The sequence below is a fragment of the Salarias fasciatus genome, chromosome 9 (genome assembly GCF_902148845.1).
Source record: "Salarias fasciatus chromosome 9, fSalaFa1.1, whole genome shotgun sequence".
NCBI lineage: Eukaryota > Metazoa > Chordata > Actinopteri > Blenniiformes > Blenniidae > Salarias > Salarias fasciatus.
The window spans coordinates 11244131-11264621 of NC_043753.1; the positions used below are offsets into that span (position 1 = coordinate 11244131).

Below are 20491 nucleotides of genomic sequence, written 5' to 3' on the forward strand. Positions count from 1 at the left end.
AGGCTTCCTGCTTGTAAAAGAGATGTGGCTCACGTGGATCAGGTTTTTTTTTTTTTGGTTGGGGGGGGGGGGAGTTTGATATGTAACATGTAATACAATATTAGTTCAATTGTGATGCACCGTCAGAGGGGCCCCTCCATGGAAATCTGCATGAAATCACTGTCTGGGCAAGGTCGTAAATCACCTGTGGCGTTGTTTATTATTGCAGTACGGTTTTATGGAGGGCGGAGAGGAATGCCCAGTACAGGACCTGGAAGGTAACGGCCCCTTTATTTCCACGACTGGGATTGGTGGGAGTCCAGAGAAGATCAGACCTCTAAAGGCTGATTAATGCAGCCACAAAATATTAGCTGCTACGGGATCACGCGTGTCAAAGGTTGACAAATTTTTTTGTTATGGAGCATGAAAAAGTGCGGGTAACGGATTGAGAGTCAAGAAACTGACAAAAGCCAAAAAGACACAAGCGATTCTTGTTTTTTTTATTCCCTTCTGTTCTGTGCGAGCAGCCAGAGCGGCTGGCCGCCGTGCATCAACACCCACTTTTTCTCTCGCGGAGCGTCTCGTCTGGTCGTGTCTGACTCTCGCTGCCAGGACCGGGGAGCATCGGGAAAACTTATCAGAGGGAACAGACGTCCATTCTGTGAGCGAGAGAGCTCCTAGAAAGAGAGAGCTCAGACGCTACGCAGCCTTTCAGCTGTTCAGGAGTGGGGAAAAGCACATTAGGGGTCATTGTGCCGGCGCATTCCGACGGCAGCGCCCCCCGTTTGTTTTTTTGTGAAGCCCGGCAGACACGCAGGCCTCGCCCCGAACCCATCGCTGCCACTCCATCTGAAAACATAATTGATCTGGATGCTAAACGGGCCGCGCGGCTCGAAATAAAATTCCACGCATGCTTAATTCTCCAGTGTGGTTTTGGAGGTCGGACGCTCTTCCCCTCCGTCCCGGCTCGTGTTACACGCTGTACTGTCTTACCTCTGACCACCTCATAAAATCAGCCTCATAAATATCTTTCATGTATTATTTAAAACAACTCCGCGGCTCGGTGAATTGGGGTCGTGTGATATATGTAAATCGTGCACGGGGGGGGGGGGGGGCTCCTATGGACGCCGTTCGGCCGGAGCTATTCCAAACATTGGGGTTGGATATTGGCTGGAGGGGCGGAAGCCTCAAAATAAGTACGTTTCACATTTTTGAGGCCGTCAAGAAATTTCTTCTCACTCATGGGAATTATGTAAAACGTGCAATTAAGAGAGAAAAAACTGTCCCAGAGATGAGCGCAATGCGGACGCAGCCTCGCTCATTACAAAAAAAGCTTTCGATAGCAGCCATTGTGCGGATTTAAAGGACGCGATAAGCATGTTGGTATGTGACTGTTGTTTGGTCTAGACTGGTGTCAGCTCCAGTTTCTGTTTGCTTCCTGGTAGGATTAGTGGCATCAGAGGCATTCTGGACGCTCGGGAGGCGACGCGCTGCTGGCATTCTGGGCTATATGTGCGCACGATTACATCTTTTTTTTCTTAAAAAGAAAGCAGCGTTTAACAGTTCACAAATCAGTTTTTATTAATTTAAACACAATCAAATAATAATGTCAAAAACATCTGTACACATATTTTTGCAGACACGACAATCGTTTTGCGTTTTCACAATGAGGCCCATGTAGTGTGGAGTATTTCCAGTTTGCATTTATGATTGCAACATAATAAAAAAAGCGTGCTGTATGAATCTATAAAACATTTCCTCGGTTTACCTACCATTACCTTGATCTAGCAGCAATATGTAGACACCCCAGGGTGCGGGGTGGGGAGGGGGAGTTGTTTCCAGAAGGGGAGGGATGGGAAGGAGGGATCTGAATTGAAATGTAAAGGCCAACAGTGATCATGTGCAAAGGAGGGAAAAGATAGAAACGCGACGAGTCGGTTTCCGTTTAAGAAATTCACAGTCGATAGCACATGTACTGTATGTTCACAAACCCCCTCGCAGTTAGTGGCTTTCGTCTCAACGCTAATTATGGTTTCCCCGTCCACAGATGTAGAAGCGCTTCTTTAAAAAAAAAAGAAAAAAAAAAAAAAGGCCTCCGTGTAAGTTCAGCTACTTCAGAGAGGGACACAGAATGTATTCTCAAAGTCAAAATAAAAACACTACATCATACAAAATTATGCTTGCTGTACAAGAGTTGGTATAGTGCTTGTATAAAAAAATAATAAAACCTATTCAAGCCAGCTTTTTCTTTCTTTTAAATTATCCCGATTGATTTAAATTTGTCTTCCGATGGCTGCCATATCTAAAAACCTTCGTCAGAATGAGGTTAAAATAACGGGGTCAGGGCTGCAAGCTGGTGAAATGCCTTAAGGACACAAGTTGTGAGCGACCTTTCTGAAGAACTAAATCAAAACAAAACAAAACAACCTCTTCCCTTCTGAAACATGTCACTGAAAGGACGGAGGAGAGCTGTTATCCGATATAAAGGTGTGACCGAAGACAGAAGCCTCACAGACTCAGAGAGGAAGGTCCTTGACACTTGACATCCATGCTTTTGGTCTTGACAAAACAAATGTATCACAAAACCCCCATTATCTACACATTAGTTTATCGAACATAACTCCAACACATCAACACTTTCAGGCATCGCCAACGTGTGACGGGATGTCATTTATTTCCCCCCACCCCCGACTTTAATGAAAAAGCATTGCTACCATTTGAGAGCATGTACCTAAATGAATATAGGAAGGAATAGTCCAGTGATTACAAACTTACACACACAAAAAAGAAAAAGATTTCCACTGTACACGATTGTCTCAGCATTGTAAATAAAGTTTTTTGTAATTTTCTTAAATTATTAGAAAACCCTTTTCGTGTTTGTTTCTTCCATAAACGTCTTGCGCTCTCGCGGTGGTGGGAATCAACAGTACTTTGCAAAAAAAAGAAAAAAAAAAGAAAAAAGGCACGAGTCTCTCGTCGTGGAGGTGCCTTCACGGCGGCGAGGAGCCGCTCACAAAGTCTCATTCATAAATAAGAGGCGCGGGGCTCCCGGTGCCGGCGGCCCGCTTCTGTCTGTGTGTCCCGCGTCGGAGGAGGGGGAGGGAGGGGGGGGGGGGGGGGGGCGAGCAGGTAAACAGATAAGGAGGTGGAGGTGGAGGGGATCATCGCCGGGAGTGGCGGGCCTGCGGTTCGCTGCGTGGCGAGGCGAGGCCATCAGTAGCTCCGCTCGCCTCACAGGTGTGAACGCCGACAGAGTCCCGGCACAAAGCGGGGTGGGAGGGGGGTGGGGGAGGGGGGGGACCGTAAAACACTCTGACAGCTTCAGAAAGCCGCCAATTCACAGTAACCAGGGCAAGCAGCTGCAGCGCCATAAATTCACCTCCTTCACCTCCCTCTCTTCCTCTCTCTCTCTCTCGCTCTCTTCGCTTTGCGGAAAAAAAAAAATATTAAGGGTTAAGACGATGTGTGGCCGTATGTCAGCACATTAACCGTGTGCTCAGCCTTCTTCTTTCCATCCTCCTCTTTTCCTTCCAACGCAGTGAAAGACAGACGCCAGGCAGCACAGGGCTTGTAGGGGGAGGTTTTTTTTTTCTTCTTTCTTTCTTTCTTTCTGAGCTGTGGGGTCGGCGGCAAGCGTGGGACGGGGCTGGAGGGCGAAGGTTGAAAGGTTGCATGATGTGCTGAGGCGAGGCGGCGTGTACGGCGGCGGCGGCGGTGCAGTGCTACAAGTACTCCAAGTCCAGAGCGTGGTGGAGAGCCATGAGGTCCGAATGACTGGAGATCCTCCAGAAGGGCATGTTGTGCTGCAGGAGCAACAGAAACACCCCGTTAGCTACATCTGATACAATATTCCAGTGTAATGTGTGAAATGACCTTTCTTATCATGTGTGCTTATTCTAACACTGATGTGGAGCAACTTCACGGAACAAGATCACACTGACAGCGACTGAAACGGCAAAGGAATCATGGGAAATCATGTTCATTGTTCATATAAAGCATATTGATACGCCTTTTTAGGCTAAAACTGACCCATACATGTAAATCTTCCTGTGTTTCTTCACCCATTTATTCAAATAAAAACTTAAGAAGATGATATCAGTGTATTAGTTTCATTAATTTACGGGTCGAGCAGTTTAGTGATGAAAAGTCTATAAATAGCACTGTAAATACTGCAGCATGCAGCCGCCGCTGTGGCTCATTGTGCCTTTTATAAAATTACATAAATGGATGTAAGCCTTCTAAATAATCTGTTGGTAACGTCTTTCCCATAGCAGTTGAAAAGAGTTGAAAAGAATTCATATTTTCCAGTGTCAAGGGTCACATTGCGTCTTGAATCAGAGAACACTTCAATGTTTTGGCATTGTGCATTAAACCCCACAATGTCACCAGTTTAAATTTATGAGCCAGAGCTCTTCTATAGAGTTTAACTCAAAACATTTGCTCTTCTTACTCATACGTTTGATATTTTTGCTTCAAAATCTCTGAAAATATTTTGTAACAGTCATAAAAGCGTCAGTGGTTTCTATCTATATGGCTTGTTGTCGCAAAGTAATTGTTCATATAATGAAAAGAGAATATATAAATGTCTTCTAGCTGTCTCTGAAAATATCTCTAAATATATCTCTAAAATAGTGCTGGTAAACATTGAGGTCACTGCTCGCACTCTGGGATTAAATTTTGTCTTTAGTTTCCACATATTTTGGTGAGCGTCCGTCGCACCTTTAAAACGTCGTTAATTCATTCAGAGAATGAGCCGGGCCTGCTTCGCTCACCATGGAAAAGCAATCATATCAATAACACGCCCCGGCTTCTCCCCCCCCCCCGCTCCCCGGCGGATTCGCCCGCGCTGCCAAACGTCTGGACCTCCGGCTAATTTCTCTGCCGCCGTCAGCGTGCAGCTCCGCAGCGCCGAACTCCTCCAGAAGCTGTCTTCAGCCTCTGCAGAAACTCGCTCCCTCCCCACGGCGTCTCCTGAGCGGAGCTCCCGCCCGCCGCCGCGCGTTCAGGACGGCGCAAATGAGCTGTTGTTCCCAAGCTCGGGACGGAGGAGAAACCCGAGTCGCCGAGAATGAAAGGAGCCTGTCAGGTAGAGTCCTCAGCTCCTCGGTGTGTGGAGCCCATTACCGCCCCCCCCCCCCCCTCCCCCCCTTATCAAAGGTATGGCCTCTCCCAGGCGTATGTTCCGCTTAGGAGAGCCTGCACTGACCCTTAAAAAGCTCTTTGCTTTTTGTTTTGTAAATTGTCTTTCCTTTTAAGTTTAAAAGCTGGAGATGTTATCTCTACCTTCTCTCCCAGGCGAAGGTAATAACTGAAGACAGAATTGTTTCAGGGATTGTGGATTTCTTTTTTCTTTTTCTTTTTCTTTTTTGTGTTTTTTTTCTGAGGGGCCGAGAGTACTGAGTACTTTCAGACAGTTGCTTTTGTAGTTCCACGCAGTGTCACGTCTGATATGCACCTCCTGACGGGTGAAACTGTTGTGTTATTTCACGTCCCCTCTGATGTTGACACAGAAACCTTTTACTGCATGGCGTGCCGTGGGACTCGCACTGTTTAGACGGCGGGAAGAAAACACCTTATCCTTCCATCAATGTCACCCTCCAACAACTCAAGCCCAAGTGAAAATATTTGCATCTTGTTCCGCAATCATCCCTCAAGACCGCATTCCCAGGGAGCGTTCGCCTTTCATAATACAGAGCTATTGCCTTACACTTTTTTTTTTTTTTTTTTTCCAGAAAAGAGGCAGTCTAATCACTTGACATTTATCCACACTTCTGCTCGTTGTTTACTGAGAAACAGGTGAAAAGAGCTGGAAGCGAATCAAAGAGAAACTCCGCGTCTCGGCCTGACGGCGCGGCTCTCTGCGACCGCTCATTAATCTGCTAATGAATGCGTCGGGAGCCATTTCGTTTACGTCCAAATGTGACAGAATCGCTGAATACGCAAGACGCAGCGCAGGAGCCCACAGGTAACACGAGGAGGGGCCAATCAGACGCCCTCTGAGCAGACACCGTGGTGTTTTCTGCTGGGAGCCTCTCGGCCTCTCTTGATCCGTTTCGTGCTAACAGGCCTGTCGCTGCAGTAAATATTCTAATTTCATCAACAATGATTTAAGTCCCCTTTATGTGTGCTCTATTTACGATGTGCCTTCAACATGCCTGAAAGGGCCGGTCTAGCGTTACACTCGCAGCATTCACACTGCTCAGGGCACCGAGCGGGAATATATAATTATGCCATCTCTCCCCCTCCCCTGCTCGGTAAACCTGAGATGGCGGAGGAAGAGCACTGATTACACACCACAGACTTTCTCTCTTGTACTTTCTATGCCCTATAAGAGGATCAACGAATGAAAGCAAAGCAAAGCAGTTTTGGAGGAGTGCTGGAACGCCGGCTCCTTTCTCTCGAATGGTATGGAAGCTGACTGTATGGAGAGTAATCGGCAGTTCAAACGCCATCTTTCCGCCTGGTTTTTGTGCGTTTCCAGTGAAAGTTCTCACCAGACGATATAACTGTGGACGCTGTAAGCGCTATCTATTATTCCAAGATCTCTTACCTTTTTTGAGCCTTGCTCCTCTTCCACTCCATCTCCAACAACAATGTAAACAACTTTCCTCCCGAACCTTTGAATTACCCTCTCGAAGCAGCTCTCCTTCCCTGTGGAGGAGCGCAGGGCAGGAAGTTAGCGGAGCGTTGAGCAGTCCCTCACTTGTAATGACTCACACTCGAACACCAGGCTGATTCAGAGGCTCGGGGGTGACAAGAGCCCCTACGAAACGGGCCAGAGTGTAAACACTGAATTCAGGAAGGAGATTTGATAAGATTGGCCACCAGATAAGGAAAATCCTAAAAGCATTAGCGCGGCAATCAAAGACAGCCTCGGTCGCTGCAGGTTGTTGTTCAGAGGAAGAAGCAGGCGTGCCATCCATTTTACTGCGGTTCTGCACTGACGGGCCTGAAAACGGTGCAAGAGTGAAGCTTGGTGTTTATTTTGCATTTGAAACAGTGAAAAATGAGGGGGGAAGGTGGGAGGAAGAGCGGGTGGAGGGAGAGGCGGGGGTCCTCTCGCTCTGGAATGACATAAATGTGCAGAAGTGGTTTCATATGCAGCGATGGAGCAGCGGAGGCCTGGAGAGGCCCGGTGCAGGCCCAGCTCCAAGAAAATAATCCCAGGCTGATTAGGACTATTCCTCCACAGAAGAACATCAACCCTCTCCAGTGACTGGATCTCCCACCCCTTCCACGCCTCAGTCCTGTCACCGGGGGAGCGTGTGTGTTTTTAAGGTTTACATTCACTACAGTGAAATAAAACCCATATAGGTTTCACTGAGAATAAAAGGTAGAATAAAAGTTGGGGGGAAAAAAATAATGTATATTTCACACATGACAGGTGAAATCCAGCATTTACCTATTTTGGTTGCGCTATAAATATTCTCAATAGGAAAGACGATTCCCAAGCCGTAGAGCAGGACCTTGGCCAGGGCGGGGATGAGCTGCGTGGTGGTCACCAGGATGTTCACACAGTTTGATCTGAAGCAGAAAGACAGAGGAGGAGAGGAAAGAGAGGTGACTTCACTCTAAATCTCTCTCGGGGAGGACAAAGGAAAACAACGGCGCGCTCAAAGTAAAGACACTGCAATGCATCATTTCTTTAAAACACGTCCCGCAGTCAAGGGTTGGATCACAGCTCCTTTTTCAAGCCAGATCACTCCACACACTTATTTTTTTCCAAATGAGATGATAAAAGCTGTCCAAAGAGACAAATACAGAGCACTGTATGTTTTTTTTAATAGCTTAGGAGCACGGAGTCAGGTTATTTACACCAAGTACAAGTTTATATATGTGCGGTGTGGGACTGGGTACAATTTTCCTCGTTGCAGTCCTACCTTGAGTGGATTAATGTTAGTGCTTTCAGTGCCAGTGTTAACCAGGAGTCCGTCAAGGCTTCAATTTCTGCTCGCAATTGCAACCAGGCTTCCCTTTTGGCTGGGCCCAGCAGACCTGAAACGCAGGGGAACATTGTTTGGGTTGGACCGGCCGACTGAATACCACTGAAATTTTCAAAAATTTACCCTGCCCAAGTGGTGTGGCAGTGTGTGTTGTTAGAGCGCGCAAAAGCGAACGCAAAAACGCCCACACAGCGAGGACACGTCCATCTGTGTGGAGTGGCACTGCGCGACGGGGATTACCTCCAACGTTATTTTTGTAGGTGGTGTAGATTTCTTTTACTCGTCTGTAGCGGAAGGCCAGTTTTCTCATCCAGTCCACGCCTCCCCGCACGCCTGTGGCCAGACAGAGGTTGGCACTGGTAGCTGCTGCATGGAAACCGTCAGCGCTGAAGTTATACGTACTAATAAAGAAAGAAAGGAAAAAAAAGGGACGTGAAGAAAGGACCTGCAAGCACATCCTGCTTTCGCGTTGATGTCACCTGAGAATTCATAACCAAGGCTGTACCTTAGGTCTTGACCGTTGTCATCAGACGATACATCGTCAATATGTACCTGGTCACATTCCTGAAAGACACAAAGGATCAAGAAAATCTTCATTTATTAGGAATGGATTCTTCTCATGCGTTTTTTGCAGCAAGATATTTTTCCCACAATGAGTCGACATTTGAAAAATACCTTCAAATGACACTGGAATGGTTTAAAACGTCTGTCTGCTGCTTTCAGGGGTCGCCGCACCACGCCGTCTGCCTCCATCTCACCGTATCGTCTGTCCCCTTTACCATTACACCACTGTCCTCCTTTGTAACATCCACCACAGATTCAACAAACTCCCCAAAAAGTTTAGAGTTTCAAGTCCACATATAAATGTAAAGCGGAGGACAGTATGTGTTCTAGGTAGGTCCAGTACTTTAGGTAATACTCGACTCCCTTGTAATATAAAGCTAGCAGAGAGAAGGAGCCTTGGCACTAATAATCTGTGCTTTTGTGTGTGTGTGCGTGCATCTCCAAACACATGTGCACGCCGCCTCTTTCCCCTTGGGGGTGCCCGGCTCCTCTTGGAAAGGTAGAGGGATTCTGCAGCTCTGCATTGATTCCACCGGTACACAGTAACACAATCCAGACTTTCTGCTAAATGTAACCTACTAGAAAAATTGAACCTGATGCTAACCGCCAATGAAATTATGACCTTTGATTGCTGCTGCGCCACACACCAACACGGCCCCGGGGCTAGGCAGCCAGCCGGCCGGCAAGAGAGCGCAGCGGAGAGCCCACTGAAAATCTGTTATTAGTTTTCCATTTATAGGAGATCTCCAGTGCCTCCCCCCCTTTCCTTTCCTCTCTCCGCCCCATCAGGCAGCTTGAAATGTGAGGGAGTCCTGCCCTGGCATTCAGATCAACACATTTCACATTGGGCATGCGACAGACGGGCGAGCTGAGCCGCCGTGTGCTTACACTTGGTGTGGCTGGAAGTTTGGACAACAGGAAATTAACCGATACCAATGTTAGCGGCTAAAAACGTTGAAATTCACGCAACACTAATTTTTAAAATTTGTTTCAGTCAACTATAATCCAGGGTGAATAACACTGATCATCTGATATCATTCTCTGAAGTCGTTTCTACTTTTCGGGAAAGCCGCGTGTTTTAATTTGGTGGAATAACTGCCAGAGAGGTTGGTCTCACCTGTTTGAAGTTATGTGAGAAATCATAATTTCTCATGCAAACTGAAACCCGAGGAAGGGAATTCCTCCCAATTTTTGGGGCTTTTTAATTAAGTTTCATCCGGCTATTAAGACACCCAAACACAGAAAGGACTTCCTTGTTTTAAGTCAATCTAACCGAGGCCAAATGCTGACGTTATTACATTCCTCCCTAATGCTGCAGCAGGGTAAGGGTAAGGGCTTTGGACCGTAAACCTTTTTTATTTTACTGGTTCCCCTCTGAACAAATTTTTCATCTCCCTGGATTTGTGGAGAGAGGGAGGGAAGAGGGACGTGAGGAGAAACTCAAACCAGCTGTTCTTTAACAGAATTAAAATCTTGACCCCCAACCCCAGCTCTAATGCAGCCATTCTCTCGCCAAGCCTCTCCCAGCAAGCCCCGAGATCCAAAGAGGAAAAGACTTTGACCCCGCGACCCCTCTCCCCTCCTCTCCGGGGCTCCGGCACCCCGATAAGGGGGTGGAAGGGTAGAGAAGTGGAGCGATGGAGCAGGGTAGCGGGTAACGGCTGAGGAAGAGGGGGTGAACGGGGGTCCAAAGTGACCTCACATGGAGAGCGCTCTGAGCACCACGCTCCTGAAGATGGACTGCCGAACAGATCAGGGTGGCGGCGGGGGCCCGTTACTCTGAGGGTCCAATCTGTTCCCAGACACTCACCAGCAGATACCTAATCTGCTGAAGAAAACAGCAATTTGTCTCAGCGCGGGGATTCGATGCCGCAAGACTCGAGGACGATTTGCTCAGGAATAAATCTGAAAACTGAGGCCGACGTAGTCGCTGCGCTTAATTCTTTAAGTAGTGGAGGCACGTCTATTTGTTTTGGAAAACAATAACAGCGCCGAGGGTTTAAGCGCCTCATAAAGCCTCCTTTTCAAAGACCTCTCGTTCTGGTGCAAGTGACTGGAATGCTTCTATTATCCAGTAATTACCTGCTGATGAATCAGACCCAATCTGCTGACAATCAGCTCCTGCCACCTAATTTACTACTTTGGTGCGAGACCATTCAGCACACTCGGCCTCCCAGGACCCGGTTTTCAATAGCGCCTCACGTTCGCTCCCCGACGTGCTGCGACAGCCAGCGCATAAACCAAAACAGATATCTGGGAACAATATTATTCAGCAAATTAAATATAGGGCGACTTTAGGTTGTGTGGCTTACACTCAACTCTGACCTCACACACATAAATATGTCTCAGTAATTAGGCCAAACCGGAGCCACTAGAACTGCAGCCTGATTATGAGTGATTCCTGAAGGGCTGATCCAAACTCCTGAAAGCTAATAAACACATCCAACCTCACCTAATGTGGAGTGTTAAATTTTAAAAAGGCCAAGAAAAATATAAGGGTTTGGGTTTTACAGTTTGAACGCCTGTCACCCTGCCACTTTACAGTTTTTTTGTTTTTTTTTTTTTTAACGTGTTTACACAGTTTACAGTTGTGTTACTGTACCTAATTAATAGGCGTACAGGGTTTGGACCGCCAGATAGATGCTTGACAGTTTGTGTCAACTGGGAATAAAAAAAGGAACGGAGGGAGGGGCTGCTGTGGGAGAGCGCAGACTTCCAACCATTACCGCTCCCAGCTGGGCCTGGCATAAACCTCTGCACCGGCTCCCTGGGACGACTGGAAAAAAAAAAAAAAAGCTACTGCAGAAAGGTGGCTGTGGGTAATGTCGTACAGTAACCCTTACACACACTCATTAGCAGGCCTCGTAAACACCACACAGCCGTAAGTGGTGCAGGTTGAAGTGGTTTCAGTGGGACGAAACACAAATGGGTGGTAGATTTTTTTTTTTTTTTTTTCAACTTTGAAAAATAAACACTGAAAGTAAAAATATGTTGTTGGAGAAAGAAAAACTCGAGTGAGAAAAAATCTTCAGTTCCTTGTTGGAAAACAATTCACTGGAAATTACTGTTACCGACTCACTTGAAAGCTTCAAAGAAGAAAGACCGTGATGCTGTTGTGTTGTTGGTCTGGGCGTAACAAAAGGCTGACAGGCCTTCATCATGGTGGCACATTGAGGGCCAATGTCTGAGAAATTCTCAGAACCTTTTGAACATCTCTTTTCCATCCAATCCCCCCGTTCTCCCCTCACCAAGCAAACAGCGGTCTCTCTAAAACCTACAATCACCGCTAACTCGCACCAGATGTTCCTACTGTACTAAGGAGTGAAGACCCTCCAACAGAAGCCATTGCAATTACTCCTTATGCAAACACTGCGTCTTTCTGTTAAATTCATCAGCAAACGACTTTTTCCTTTTTATCAGTTTGGCTACCAAGCAGCCGCTATCTGTACACACACACACACACACACACACACACACAAAAAGGTTGGCGAAGTGAACCCAGGATGCTCCAGCCTCAGGATGCCTCCATCTCTGCATCATTCACTCTCTCTTCCTCTTTCTGTCTCTGCCTGTCCACTAGTCCGCTGAAAAACCTTTCACTGGGGAGGAAGTTATCAGAGCCCTCTTTGTTCCCCTGGCATCTGTCATTAAGCAATCAGCGATGACGGCCCGGGTCTTCCTGCAGCCCTGGCGAGAGCCGAGAGTGGTGACTGCAGCAGTCAGAGGCCGGGAGAAGAAAGACAGCGGCAACTCCGCAATGCATGTTCGCACAAACACAGAAAGCTGCATGTTAACTCCCTCTTAGATCTGCCTTTTTTTTTTTTTTCCCTCAGCCCATGAAGGTCTAGGTCACTACCGTACAATAGTGTCCACTTTTTGGATACAAGCGCACCCCCACCTCTCTCTCCCCGTCTCATCTTCTTTCTCAGGTGAGCTGTTGGGGGGGGGGGGGGTCAGAAACCACAGTGTGAGCGATAACAGCCGTCATCGTGACCCTACAGGCTAATGCCATGTGAAAAAGGCTCATCCATGGTTCGCAGGTTCTCAATACCGCCACTCTACCGGCAGAGGCTGTCATCCACCCCCCCCGCCCCAAACCCCCGTGGTCTGTGACCCCCAGCAACTTCCTCCTCTGTTCCCACCACAGGCACCCCTGTCTGGGCGGGGAGGGGTGGAGGGAGGAGAAAGGGTGGGCTGTGATTATCTGGGGGTCAAACACAGGATGTGGGTAACAAAGGGAGAGTTCTTCAAACCCACTTCATTCCAATCCACAATCTGTGCTTGAACAGTCACGGAATTCAAACAGCGGTGCCAAACAAAGCACAGGTATAGAGAAGTCAATACTGGTTTTACAGAGAGAGAGAGAAAAAAAAAATCCCACAAACAGGAGAAGAGACACAAGAGGAGGTGAGACTCTAGTCAGAACAAAACGACATTTCAACATGTACAAATTTGGAGAAAAAAAGACGAAAACACCCCACAGGTGGGCAGTGAAGGTGATAAATTAGTTATGCGTGATGGATGAGCACATTGTTTTATTTCCTATTTTTTGGTATTTCAGATCCAAACCGCACCTCAAGGAAGGCAACATTAAATGCTATATCAAATCTCAGGCATTTCAGCAGTTTTCCCCCCTAGTAATGAGCGTATCCACAGCGAAGTTTATTCCAACCAAGCGGACTGTTGTCTGGACGAATCCGTGCACGTTTCTGTTCTCCTCCTCCCCAGACCAAAGCTAGGCAGGTGCTGCGTCAGATTTAAAAAGTAAAATAAAATCCTTCCTTGAATATAATCGTCTGTCAGTGGACGGTAATGCTATATTTTCCACGCGCCCTCAACCCCGATCGGAGCGTGTATCGGCTGTGTTGGGATCAGCGGGCAGAGTGTGTGGGTGTTGTGGAGTGAAGATTGACAGGGTGGCTCTGAAACCTCCACTTTCCGTCTGTAGTCTTTCCAAAAACACATCAGTGGGCCGCCTGGGGACTGGATGGAGCGAGAAGTGCCGCGTCAGTGGCCAAGCAAATGATGAAATACCCACATCAGTGCGTTCAGACCCATCTGACAAAATATACCGTGGAAGAAATGGCGGGATTTTGGTTTGGATGTTCACATTTTCAACCCCCCAAAAAAAAATTTCAAAAATTGGAGTAAAAGCGTCAAATATTTTCACAGCTGCAGATTTTTGAGAAGAAAATAATCAACAGTCACACATCTAATTGGAAGTGATCAACTGAGTGATTTAAGTGAAAATTACAGTCAGCATCAAGTTCCTTCTAACTGGGAATAAAACCTCCCCCCACCAAAAAAAAAAAAAAATAAAATAAAATAAAATAAATGATCGAGGGAAAATACAATAAAGCTACCAGTCACATGGAAGGGCAAGTGTAGGATCTGACTCTCTACAGTGAGACATAAAACCAACAGTCCCGCTCCGCTCTAAGAGGCTCTGGAGGACCATTTCAGCCACCAGGAAAAAGGTAACGGTGCGTTTCACAGCATCTCTCATTAACAGGCAGCCCCTGGGTGAGAGTGACAGAGCAGGTTTCAACCCCGCGGCTGCAGGCTGGGACCTATAAAAGGTAGTCAGCTTACAGTATTACAAGATTGCCACGCAGGTTAGGTTAATGTGTGTGTGTGTGTGTTTATTTGTGTGTGTGACTGCTTCTCCATTATGCATGTGTGTGTGTGTGTGTGTGCGCAGCGCCACATATTCCGAGCATGCGTACGTGTGTGTGCGCACACAGCGTGGAGGCATCAGCGGACTAATTTAAAATGTTCCCACCTTTAGAGACCTCTCTGCCCCCCCCCCACCCCCTCCTCTTTCTGTGAGTAGTTTGCCCCTGTGCCCTTTATTCTCCAGACTGCGAGGGCTTGTTTTCTCACCCAAGGAGAAGGGAGACGGCAGCTCTCGCACCCCACTGAGAGGGGAGCGCAGGAGGCTGGGCCGGCGAGAGCGAGAGGCCCCCGGTTCCCACATACGGCTCCACGTTAAGCCCTTGGCCGCAGCGGCGCACCGACAGTAAACTCACAGCCCGAATCGCAGCGGAGCTGTCAGCCTTCCCAGAGAAGTCGGCCTCAGCGGGCTTCATTACACACATCGCCGTAGACCATCAATTAGCTCCACACGCCACACCTTGCCACAGCGCCGGCCTGAGAACGGCTTCACTGCATCTCAAATATAAGATTTATGGGCAAAGAGTTGTTTCAGGAATTCTGACAGGCACGTTTTAAAATTAGAATTATTATTTTTCTGTTTCTCACCTCTTCAATCTGGAAAAAAAAAAAAAAAAAAACACACCCGCACAAATCAACTTATATCACTGTGAGCTGAGCTATTAATAAAACTTTACATCAATATGATTCAGCTATTATTTAAAAAAAAAACAAAACTGAAAAATGCATTTTTCTGATCCAGTAGTAGGAAAAAATAATACAGTGGCATCATTTTATCTTGACTTACTAACCTAAAACAAAATTTAGGGTTTTTGGTTATAAAAACATTGTTGAGTGTATCCAGTGTAATACTCCATGAAATATATCTTACGCTTAGGTGCTAGTGGAAAACAAAAACAAGGAAGTAAGGATATAAGCACCAAAGTATGATAGTGCCAAAAGATTAAATTGGTCTTAAAAATCAAAGCCTGACCAAAATCACAAGTTTTATTTTTTTACACCATTTATTTATATCTTATGATACATTTCTTAAAGAATTTCTTTCACATCCTACATATTAATATTAGTATTAGTTTTAAAAGGTATTAGTTGTTGAATCATATCAAGTATTGATGATTTTTTTTTTCCGTCAGTTTCCGCATGCAGTCTTTTTAGAAGAAATGTGGAAGTTACCAAATGAGGTCAAATAAAGCACCAAAAGTTAAAGGAACGATGGTTTGAAACACTGAGTTACAGAAAATGTGCAGGTTGGCATGAGGAAGCGGGCTTTTGGAGAAACTTCAGCATTTTCTGTGACCCGCTTCAGAAAACAGTGAATCATAAAAGAGAGCGCCGATCCAGATAAAGGTTAGGGGAGAAAGAAGGAGACAGAGAGACATAAGGGTGAAACTGATCCCTGTTGACCCTTTCGGCATGCCCTCTTTCTTTTTATGACTTTCCCCTGAATCGTCACTCAGCAGCTCTATCAACACAGCCCGGCCTCCATTCACACACACACACACATACACACTTCAACACACATAACACACAAACTAAGAGTATTGGTTGGGCCGTTTCCTCCGCAGACTAAGCAAAATATTACATGTAATTTTGATATTTTTGACACCCTTGTGTTTTAAAAAATCAAAAACAAACATTTGCATCGTGAATTTTTTCACAAAGTCAAGCCTCTGTTTAATGTCCTTGTGCAGAGGTTGGCAGGGCGACAGTGTTAAGACTTAGATGGAGCGCTCACACACCGTCAGGCCACTAACTCTGCACCTGTGTTTCTGCACAGCCTCTGGGGTCTCCCTTTATGGCTTGGACCAAATTAGATGGACCATATGCATTTCTGCACATGCTTAAATACATAACTGTTGCTGGCTGTGGTATTTATAGCTGGACTCTATTTAGCTCTATCTTAGATGGAGGACTGTAAATCAGCGGAGAGGAAACACAACTGGTTAGGCATTGCTGAGAACTGGCACTTAACACTCAGACTGGCCCAGCTCAGTTTAAGAGGGGAGATCAATATGCCTTCAAGAGAATGTCACTCCTCCTTTGGTGTGATTGTTAATGACAATCATTGCAGAGAGCTCTTTACACTGGACAGCCTAAAAAGCATTCCTCCAGCAGACCACGTACGGCTATTTAAGTCCCGATACTATTCCAGTTTAAGGTTAGGAAAAAAAAAAAAATCGTCTAAGTGTCAAAACAACAGTTTCTAATTTTGTTATTGAGATGGACCAGAAGAAATGTATAAGTTGGGTTTTTAAATAATTTTATGAGCAGTCTGAGCTGCCAATTCGTCTGTGAACGGTTTCATAACACATGAAAAGAAATCAAAACACAGGACAGATGTTGAGCGAAACCACATTTAAGCGTTGTCACAAACTGCCCCCTTTTTTCCGAATGATTGGGGCACATCTATTAAATAAAGTGCAGCGAGTTTTGGATTCTACATGGCCGCGGCATAAGGAAATATTTAACCAGCCAATTGCAGCCAATTAACTTTGATCAAGACGACTGCGTTTGGACTCTCACTCACTCGTCTGTCTGGGGCCGTAACAACATTTTCCTCCTCCGTCTCTCGTTTGTTCCTCCTTTTCGGGTTTGCTTCGAGTGGCTCGGCCGAACATGCTGGTGAGTAATGAGACTTGGCGGAGCGGCCGCAGATCTCTTCACACTTAAGTATCAAACAAAACATTTCCTCTCCTGTGAGGTCAGCACAACGCAGGACACAAAGGGGAAGAAAGCTCTGGGTCAGCGGGATCAGATTCACCAGAGGAAAGAGGAGGAAACCCGTGGATGGAGGACTGGATGGATAAATAGTTTTTTTTATTGCCTAATGTGATGAACATTGGTAGTTACTTGTGTCTGACATCTGGATGAGCGAGCAGACGGCGTATGCACGGCCATGTGCGCATATGCACGAATAAATGTGACACATTTTTCTGTGTGTGCACTCTAAGTCTATATGCATCCTTGACCCTGTGGTCTTTCGCTTTTCCCCACAGCGAAGCAGATACCCCCGCCACCCCTCGACACACACGCCCCCCCTGCCCCCTTATCCCTCTATTCCTGTGCCCCAGGGGAAGATTTTACACTACATGAATCGGGGGCTCTGTGGTTTAAGTGGACAGTGACACCAAGCACCCGCCGTGAGCCACGGACAGACGGAGTCGCGGGGGAAGCTCGGGCATGACAAATTGCATTCGCCGCTGTGGGAGTGGGAAGGAGGTGGGGGGGCAGGACCGGTGACCCAGGAGACTGACAGAAGATGTAAAATTCATGGTATCTCTTGGGCTCTGAGGTAATACTCCACCCCTATGGGACTGACAACTGAGACTCAGGCTCCATGCTGGAAAACAGTTGCTTCTTCTTTTACTAAAAACCCCATTGTTCTTAGACTTCGGAATGGATTCACTCCTCTGAACACTTGTTTCATCACTGAAGCAGTTCCCTTTTTAAAGTATTAAAGTGATATCTTTACTGTCTGTTATTAAATCACATCTTGAGACTCACTTTTCCTTTGTCTCAGCGTGAAAGCTGTATTTTTTTCATTTGGAATACTTCTAACTATTGTTTTAACTCTTTTGCTTAATGCATTCACACACGTGTAGACTGAAAATATTAACCATCTACTTGCCCAATTAAAGACTAAATGTGCTCTCTACATAAATTACATTTGATTAGTTGAACGTGTGTATTACTCCAAAAAAACAAACAGCAGAGACGACATGAATGGACTCACCTCTAAGTCATTAAAGAATAAGTGTGTGTCTGCCAAGTTGAAGATCATTTCTTCCATCCTCAGGCCTAGCGATACAGATGTTGGTGGGTCCTGAAAAAAGGCAGAAAACATCCATCTGAATTTGATATGCACACTGTTGACAAAGTCCAGGAAGCAAGATCATGCATGAGATTGAGCAATGATGTTGCCTGTAAGTCACTCAATTAACACCGAATCCCTTTTAAATTCCACAACGGGCTGCTCCCATAAAAGAAGACATTAGGCGGACTTGAAAGTTTCGGCCTCTGTTTACGACCCTCTGAAAGGGACCAGAATAGTCATCAGAAATGCCACAGACTTGAATGAATGCAGTAAAAAGCCCGTCTCTTCTTGGGAAGGCTGGTCGATTTAGAAGAGTCGGGGTCACAGCCTCATCGTAAATAGTCCATTCCCCGCATACTTGTGCCGATGCATCATCTAACTGCTCCCTCAGTGATACAGCACTATTCCCATGATGCTTCATCAGAAAACCGGCAATGAGTTTTAATTTATGCGATTACAAAAACCCTGCAATTATGCACAGCGTGAGGCACATCTGCAGCTTTTTTCCTTAAATCATGATCTCTGTGGGTAACCTGACACACGCTGTAATGGTGAGACGGCCGCACTGTCTGTAAGACGATACCCAGACAGGAGCGAGCTTCACTGTAAATAGTTAATGAGCCTGTGACAATGTGTGCAATTTTCCCTTTAAAACGCTAATTAATAGGCAAAACGTCCTGAGTGTAGCTCCCCTTTAAAATGTGTGTAATACAGTTTTTTTTAATGTAATAATAACTGCATACACTCAGGATCTGCCGTTACTATTTTTGTTACCATTAAAAAAAAAATAATAGTTCAAAAGAAATATTTAATTTTTTAAATTTTATTTATCTATTAATTTTTATTTTTTACAAATCTTCAACCTTTAATCATTAAATTGTCTTGAACATTCAGGAGAACAATGTGGCGGAGACTTAGCTGCAGCTGGGAAAGACCAAAGGCAGGCCGGGCAGGAGCGGCAGCCGGGATTACCGAGTTAAACCACCTAAAGACACACCTGAGCTCTCCGCTGATTAGCTGTCACACCTCACAATGCTTATGTTTTCACTAAAATGACAGAGCGCAAACCACACAAGTAGAGCTCAATCCCCCCACTTCTGGAGGCTTTCTCCTTCCTCTTAACCTCCCAGTCTGAATCAATCTTTCAGTACGAGTTCATCAAAAATAATTAGCCTCCTGCATCAACAGGCCTCCAGCTCGCCCTTCCCCAAACCGTGACGCTGCCGGGCGCTCCAGCGTCTCCGCGCTCTGTTTGGTGGGAAAAGGCTTTCTCCTCTGGCACAAGTGAATCCTTTCCAATTAAATCTAAACAATCAGTCAGTGAGGGAGTTAAGAATACAAGCAGGCCAGAAGGCCAAAGTGCTGCTGCTGTCACTGCTCCAGCACCACCTGTCCTGAGATGTCAGTGCCTCCACGGGGGCGCCAAGTCCACCCACCCCCTCCCCTCCCCTCTCCATCTGAGCCCCCCTTACCAATAACACCCCACCTTCCCCGCCCGCTTTAAGCTCCAGCTCCGGCCGGCCCAATGGCGGCACAGCTGGCCTCAGCCATCAGCTTTATGGGGGTGAGCTGCCTTGATGCCAATTAAAAAGAGCTGATAAGAGCAGCAGTGTGTTTATGTGTGTACGAGGGAGAGAGGGAGGGAAAAAGAAAAAAAGAAAAAGAAAAAGGAGTCGCAGAGAGTGGGTGGGAGGTCACAGCCAGCGAGAGAAAGTGTGGATGTGCGCACACTCAGACACACGTCTATTTATAGGAAACTCGGAGCAGTGAGGAGGGAACGCTAACTTTTTTTTGTTGTTGTTGTTGACGCAACCGAGGGAGGAGGAGCGGCGAAACAGGACGGTTGTGGTGGTGGATGGGTGGATGTGGGAAATGTCGCTCGGCTTCACTTTCTCTTCGGAGGTAGTTTACAGATCTGCATCTGCGATAGGCGTTTGATGTAGCGTGCAATGCGGTCGCCGTGAGGACGCGCGTCTGCCTCTCGTAATAATGCTTTAATGCGAAAGTGTCAACAAGTGGGAGCGCGGCAGAAGGAGAAACGTTTGTAAAAGAGGCGAGTGAAAAGAGCGAACGGGGAAGAAAAACAAGGAACAAAGGAGAGAACGGAGTGAGAGGAACTCTAGTGGCTGCCACATCCTATATGAGCTCTGATGAAGCGGGCCCTTATGGAGTCAGGAGTGTTTCCTGTTTCAGGAGACCCTATGGGTGATTGTGTGTGTGTGTGTGTGTGTGTGTGTGTGTGTGCATGCGTGTGTGTGTGAGCCCCTCATCACATAGCCACAGCTTCTTAAGCCTCCGCTCTCTCTTTGCCCAGCATGCAGGGCTGAGAATAAAGTAAATAAACAGTGGAGGGTCGTGGGGCAGCCCTCTTTCACCCCAAAAACAAAACACTGCCCCCATCAAACACCCCCTCATACCAGAACAAAGGCGCGGAGCACGGGCCGCAGACGCTAAGCTCTCTGACACATGAGCGGCAATATGTCTTTTTCCAACTTCAAAACCAGACACAACTGTGTCC

At 46.5% G+C, this 20491-nt stretch overlaps 1 protein-coding gene across 8 annotated transcripts in view; it reads right to left on the reverse strand.

The window, feature by feature from the left end:
- Positions 1–922: 922 nt before the first annotated feature.
- eya1 (EYA transcriptional coactivator and phosphatase 1) overlaps positions 923–20491 on the reverse strand; it is a 59364-nt gene continuing 39795 nt past the window's right edge. For 7 of the 8 annotated variants that reach the window (XM_030099769.1, XM_030099770.1, XM_030099768.1 and 4 more), the window contains 7 exons: positions 17893–17982; positions 8428–8486; positions 8163–8323; positions 7860–7974; positions 7382–7503; positions 6530–6630; positions 1994–3782 (listed from right to left, as the gene is read on the reverse strand). In XM_030099769.1, the coding sequence (XP_029955629.1) occupies positions 3702–3782; positions 6530–6630; positions 7382–7503; positions 7860–7974; positions 8163–8323; positions 8428–8486; positions 17893–17982 (729 nt within the window). In that variant the 3' untranslated portion in view covers positions 1994–3701. Of the gene's footprint in view, positions 935–1993; positions 3783–6529; positions 6631–7381; positions 7504–7859; positions 7975–8162; positions 8324–8427; positions 8487–17892; positions 17983–20491 lie in introns of those variants that run through there. The other variant, XR_003932088.1, reaches the window with a different exon arrangement.